The 6,850-nt window shown below is 35.3% G+C and overlaps 1 protein-coding gene across 1 annotated transcript; it reads left to right on the top strand.

Moving 5' to 3' along the window:
- Positions 1–123: 123 nt before the first annotated feature.
- On the top strand, positions 124–3,262 carry LOC105437350 (glutathione peroxidase 7-like). Its single transcript, XM_030996353.1, has 3 exons — positions 124–356; positions 1,244–1,508; positions 2,674–3,262. The coding sequence occupies exons 1-3, from the start codon at positions 195–197 to the stop codon at positions 2,853–2,855; spliced, it is 609 nt and encodes a 202-aa protein (XP_030852213.1). The 5' UTR covers positions 124–194; the 3' UTR covers positions 2,856–3,262.
- The last annotated feature ends 3,588 nt before the right edge of the window (positions 3,263–6,850 follow it).

Here is a 6,850-nt window from a genome sequence, read left to right as displayed (position 1 = left end):
TAAATAACAATAACTAAGTATTTATATTTTTGTTAACTTTTAAAAGTAATTTTTAGTCTGATTAATTAAAAAAAAGAGGTAATATTCAACAAATGATTTTGAGCCTAACATGTCAGCCTCCATGCTGCACCATACCAATGTTTGATGACAAACTAGCTTAGTCTAACTTACACGTCTACACAGTCAAGATCAAGATGGGTTTTCAAGCTTTACGATTGTTATTTCTTGTGAATATCTTTATGACCTGGCATGTAGATTATTGCCATGGAAGAAGAGAGTGGCATGACAATTTCTACGATTTTACAGTGAAAAACATCGAAGGGAAGCGGGTTCGCCTGGAAAAGTACCGTGGCACGGTAAGTACTCTCGTCGGATTCCTGGCCCGTCAGCGCGGCGTACATGGCGATGCATTGCCGCTAGAGTCATGCGCCGTGCCGAGCTGAGCTGAGCTGAGCTGAGGCAGGTAGCAGGTAGTTTCTACGGACGAGCCAGCGCCAGGCCATGGCCAAGGGTAACTCCGGGAAGCTCCAACACCGGCGCCGGTGTTGGAGCTTCCAGGAGTTAGACCAAGGGTAGACGTGAGCTGAATTGAACCAAGTAACAATAACACTAACACCAGAAGCAATTGTTTGTTTTGTTTTGGTTTTTTGTCCAATTTTTTGAGAAAAACAACTACCAGACTACAGTCTATTGGCAAGACTTTGTTGCCCCGATAGAGATCTAAAAACATTATGACTTCATTGAAATGACTGAAGTTACACACATGTAAAAATATGTGAATTTTCAAAACGGTTAAACGAAACCGCCCATATACATTTAACGATTAAACGTTTAGCACAAAAACCGTAATGACTCAGGCCTATTCTAAATTATTTTAAATCTAAGTTCTATCTGTTCAACTGTTTTATCTGTAAATATATTATAGATCTAGATCTAGTAAATAGTCGATAGTCGTACTGTAAAAAAACAGGCTAGTAAATTACTGCCACAAATAGCAGTAGATCTGACCATGGAAGAATTCTGGATCGATGAACAGGCTTAGAACAACAACATTGTGTGTTAAAGTAAAGTATGGAACTACTGTATTAATACTAGTAATTAGTATAAATTTGTATTATTTCTGAAAAGTCTTCATGCGATACCCATAATAATTGTCATGATTGTTGATTGTTCTATACTTCTATTTGTTCTTACTAATAAATTAAAAGGCAGTAATTTGTTTCCTTATCTGTCACTGTTACAGCCATCTCTTGTTGTGAATGTAGCCAGTGACTGCGGCTACACCGACAGGACCTACCGCGACCTTGTGGACCTCAGCAAGGACCCACAGTTCGAAGATCGTCTCAACATCCTGGCGTTTCCGTGTAACCAATTTGGCCACCAGGAACCACAATCCAATGAGGAGATTAAACACTACGTCAAAGCCTTGTACGATGTTGAATTCCCTCTCTTTGCCAAAGTAGAAGTCAAAGGATACGATGCGGATCCAGCCTGGCAATACCTTACATGTAAGTCACATCATGGACCTGGGACCCGTTTCACAAAGTTTTTTTTCAATGACAAATTACTAAAATCAGTGACAAATCTGCTGATAACCAATCAGAAGCAAGGATTTCATTTGCTTATAACCAAAACTGTCATTTGTCACTGATGAAAAGTTTTGTGAAACAGGGCCTTGGTCACATCATTGAAACTTGAAATATAAAGAGGGCAACAGGCTATAAAGTGTTGCCCTTTGATGTTTCTTTTTTTCTGTGTGGGAGGGGAAAAACTAGATAGAAAAACCTGTCTGTTTTGCTTTTATAAAAAAAACATATTTTGTTGTTTGACACTTCAGAGAAGCCAGATTTTTCAGTCTATGGGGGAAACTTGCCTCTAATCTACAATTTTTATGTTGATTTTCAATGTCTGAGTGAGAGTAATAGTGTTGACAATCTTCAAAAGCATTTGTTGTATATTGATAATGGGGATACAATCAAATTCTTGCCTTTCTCAAGAGTTGATGCATGAAGATTTCAAATATTGTTATTTTTATTTATTCGGCAAAGACAGAGGAATCACATTGTTTTTTTTTAAATATTTATGTCCCTATCGGTTGCATTCCACAGGTACACATTGTTGAAAATCAGTGAATATAAAACAAGAGTCACATAGATGCCAGGAAAAGAAAAAGATTAACTTAATATCTTTAACCCGAAGGTCTTCTTTTCCAATCCATGTGACTAAAAACACAATCCATGTGACTAAAACGCATAAGCTCAGAAAATAGCTTCCTTCTCTTTCATGTGTATGGACGTTTTTGTGTCTAGTGGATAAGTCACCACACTGTGGGTCACATAGTTCTAGAAATTTGCCACTCTCTACCCAGGCATAGTAAATGGATACCTGACAGGAAGTTATTCCTTGAAGTTTCAGCGAATTAAAGCAGTGAGCCTGAAGACAGGGTAATATAACCATACTTTGTAGGCACCTTAGGATGGAAAGTGTGCAATATAAATTTAAATGAAGCCAATATACTATTTTTAATTTAATTATTATTATTATTATTATTACTATCATTATTTTTTGTTGCTGTTGTTGTTATTATTAACAAGAACAACAATAATATACTAATAATAATTGATATGATTGTTTTATTGAATGATAGATTGATTGACTTATTTATTCTTATAGCAAATGCTCATCAAGAGCCAACCTGGAATTTCTGGAAGTTCTTGGTCGATTCAGAAGGGAAGGTTAAAGATGCCTGGGGTCCAGACGTTCCTATCCACAGCATCTACGGGGAGCTGCTCACCGAAGCACTCATGGCCGACCCCTACCACTACCACCACGCCCACTTTGATGATGAGTTCTGAGCAGGAGGCGGAGTCTATGAAAGAATAAGAGGATGAACGAGAGGATAAGAGGATGATGAAGATCTACGGCTTCTTCTTTCGCTCGTTCGTCTGCACTTGTTCCTCTGGTTCGATATAAATGTGCAAATGTTGGTATTGTGTACATGGGGAACACTGGTGGTACGTTGTCTGCATTCGTTTTTTGGTTGATTAGGACAGTGAAAGGATGAAATGAAAAAGAAATATACATTTTTGTAAGAGAAATACTGAAATGGAGAAAGAAAGTTGTCCTGTATTCACAGGCACGAGTCAACACATGTTGAGCAATCATTTAAGGCACCCGAAAGTCACAATTTTCCAAGCCTACCATGCTTTTGTTTCATCGAGAATGATTACTTCTTCATGATTCATGTAAGTCAGGATAAGTACCAGTTAGTTGGAGGACTATGTTATTAAACATAGAAACAGAAATGGTGCTCACTGCTCATGCAGCATGTTGTTATGCACATGCACATATATCTTGGAAAGCACATTCAATGATGACGTGCACTTTGTATGCTGTTTCAGGTTCCAAGCTTCACAGAGCACTTGACAAAATCAGTGTTTCAGTAGGACTTCATATCTAAACATTATATTGATATGGTTATTTTTAAAAAATGAATGAAAACTTCAAATCTACAAGACATATTTCTGTGTCACCTTTCAAATGCAAGAGGGCATGCAGTTCAATGGATGAAATAGCTAAAGATTGGGTAGACAGAAAAATCCATCTTCTTGGAGGCTTTGGTGTTTATTTTTGTGACAGTTAAATCATCATTATGTAGAAGAGAGACTGATCTCTTAGTCTAAAGGCAGGGAAGCTTATAAACTTCAGTGTATTTTTATATTTTACTGTACATGAAGCAAGTGGAGGTGGGAAAAGTACTTGCGCACAAAACAGGGTACCCATATCGTCGCTGTTTTCACGAAGTGACGGTAGTGAAAAAAAATTGCATTCACTTTGCGTGACGATTTTCCTCACTACCGTCACTTCGTGAAAATAGGGACGATTTGTGTTTTCACTTTTGGGAGTACTCTTGCAAGGGCCATTTTCAAGAGTACACATGCCAATCCAACCACATTACTATTGACATCCTACTAGGTACCCATTTAAGGCATCGTTTAACAATGTTAAATCTGAGATGCATGGCCCTACGTGTTATCAGTGTCTGTGATATGGTGTGATATTGAAGCCCTAAAAAAATTGCGCTTTAAAATGATCATGAAGTGCCTCAAAAAAGTAAAAATCTTTGAGTGACCGGTTTTACCATACTCATTTTCCCCAATAGACTGTAGTGTTATGAAAGCTGTTAGGAAAACAAAAAATGAAAACTTGATTTCCGATAATAAATATCTTGATAATCAGACAGGCGATCGGCTTGTAAAAGTCATGGGATTCCTGATTGACCTTAAAGGTATATAATTATGATTGAAGCATGAGCTAAATCCAGGATTTTGTTTCAGAATCTGAGGCAATGTTACTGAGTCACTTTAACACCTGGCTTCGTTCGTTCGTGTCTCCTTAGATCAAGATTACTGTAATCTTGATCTTCGGAGTAGTTGCTACAACCGGCCGTGTCAGACACGTTGCCCCGGGGTGCGAGATAGAACTCTTGTAGCGTGCCCCCATTTAAAACAATTATACAGTTACAGTTAACAATACATTTAATTAATAGTGTGAGACTATTAAAATTACTCTCATGTTACAGGAAAAAATATTGCATATACATATGTTATGAATCAATTGATTTGGTCGATCCAGTTCGATGGCACAAACACGGCACTACTGGACAGAGATCCTAATAATTACAGAGCTTGGTCTTGTTGACACCTGGCTGAAGAGTGGCAAACGTAGATACTTAGATTAATGTCTTGCAAAAGGACATTAGTGGTAGGGACTTGAACTGCAAACCATGTAACTCACTGTCCAGTGAGGTATCAACTGGACCACGACGTCTTGTGTGACATTAGTGAAAATGGAGTGTACAATCGCAATATTTTTGAATTCCCTCAAATTCATCTAGTTTATATTGATGCTATCCTATGCCAGATCTTGTCTTTTAAACCAGAATAACAGGATGATTCAAATTTCTGAATTTATTTAGTCTATTACAGTACTTATATATAACAAAATATAGAAAATTATAAAGTATGACACTTATGTTATAGATCTATGAACTATGGTAATCATGTACTATTATCAAAATGTTTAACTTTTCCTACAAAGATTCTTGCCTTTTTACCAGGTCTTGTATGCTTGGTTTATGATGCCAAACAGTATTACATTGAAATATACATTTTTTGAGCCAGAAGGGCATTAACTCTGTGTAAAGTTTGATGAGTCTATGCCTTATAGCTCCAAACAGACAATATCGTATTGCATCAAATATAGATGTGATGATATGGTAGTCAGTAAAGTATAGGAAATGTGCTTTTCGTTAGTGACTAAAAATGGTCTGAAATAGATGTATTTGGACCTTGTTTTCAACCCTCTTTTTAAAGATTTAGATGATTTCTTAGCATATTGCTCAATTTGACTCTATACTAGAATATAGGCCTTTGTTGAATTCAGTGGTATAAAATTGAGTTTTGTAATTCTATTAAATGCTCTCTTATATCACATAAGTGTTCTTACAGTGACATATTTGTAGTTTTGTATGGTGCTAATAATTACATACGGTACTAAAGTTTTTTTTAATTCTATGATGAATACGTATATATTTTAATTTTCTTTTTCAATTTTCATAATGATTTGCAAGTATGTTGCATTTTATTGTCAATTAATTATAACTGGAATACATACTAAGAAACCTTTATTTTTGCTAAGTATACAAACTAGGCGTTTTTATAAATTGTTTAGGATTGGATTCTTTTCTGAAAGTGCTTTTATGTCAATTATACATGTATGATATTAAGATCAACAGACTGAACTATTTGAATGCTAAACACTGCTAATTGTGTGTGTATACGAGTTAGTATTAGACTTAATTGCTGTAGTAAAAAATATACTTTAATCAAAAGCTATAGACTGCTCGTTTTACCTGAGACGTTAGTGTGGAAATGAATAAAAGTGTTAAAACAGATTATTAATGCTTTTATATGATTGAAATGACCATGGCTAATTTGATTAATATAACATGTAAATGTCCCACATTTTTTCAATAACCACAAGTTTTAGAACAAGTATAGAGTAACTATTTGAAAGGAAAATCACGAAAATACTCCCGGGCTCATAATTATATGACCTTACGAATCTAGTTGTCTACTGATTAATTATGTAGGTTATAGTAAATCGTTAGTTGACAACTAGGCTTATTAAGGTTTTATGAATATGGGCCATGATCTAAGGATTAGACAAATCTCTTTATGATTGCACTATCACTATTGCTATTCTTATATACTCTCAGGCTTTTTTCATGTAGTGGTCGATATTATATTTTGATTATATTTACTTGGAGAAACAAATTACTTGTGTGAAGTATTCAATTTTTAATCTTGGATCATTTTTGAATGGTCAAAAGTCAAAACCCCCATATATGTTAAAGTATGAAGTTTTACATGTTGTTATTTTTACACGTTTTTATTTCAAATGACATTTTGACACTGCCCTAGTACTACACTGCCCAATGTATTTTTAAGATGTACAGAGAACTTGTTATAAGAATGTACAGTAGTTGATCCAGAGCTTTGACTATATACTTCTTTCACAGGGCATAAGTTATGAGCAGTCCAGTAGTACATACATTATATATCACTATTAGAAAAAGTACCTGTGATCATGTAAATGGAAAATGAATCATATTATGGTGATTGCAGCTCTTGCCAGCTTTTTATACTTAAAAAAGTCGTACTTGTTGTGTGAAACCGATCCTGATGCAAATGGTGCTATTTTTTTAAAGCTAGTGAGTATTGTAAACACAAAGTTTTTTCACTGAAATTTGTTATACATGTATAATATATTTTCACTCTATGTTCAC

The sequence above is a fragment of the Strongylocentrotus purpuratus genome, unplaced genomic scaffold, assembly GCF_000002235.5.
Source record: "Strongylocentrotus purpuratus isolate Spur 01 unplaced genomic scaffold, Spur_5.0 spur5_contig_855, whole genome shotgun sequence".
Taxonomy (NCBI): Eukaryota; Metazoa; Echinodermata; class Echinoidea; order Camarodonta; family Strongylocentrotidae; genus Strongylocentrotus; species Strongylocentrotus purpuratus.
The sequence above is the reverse complement of the archived record's forward strand: the minus strand, read 5'-3'. Positions and strand labels throughout refer to the sequence as shown.

Bases quoted from the DNA above. Each gene is read 5' to 3' on its own strand.
- LOC105437350 (XM_030996353.1), top strand. From the start codon at position 195: ATGGGTTTTCAAGCTTTACGATTGTTATTTCTTGTGAATATCTTTATG. The intron at 357-1,243 runs GTAAGTACTCTC...TCACTGTTACAG, and splicing joins TGGAAAAGTACCGTGGCACG to CCATCTCTTGTTGTGAATGT. The intron at 1,509-2,673 runs GTAAGTCACATC...TTATTCTTATAG, and splicing joins AGCCTGGCAATACCTTACAT to CAAATGCTCATCAAGAGCCA.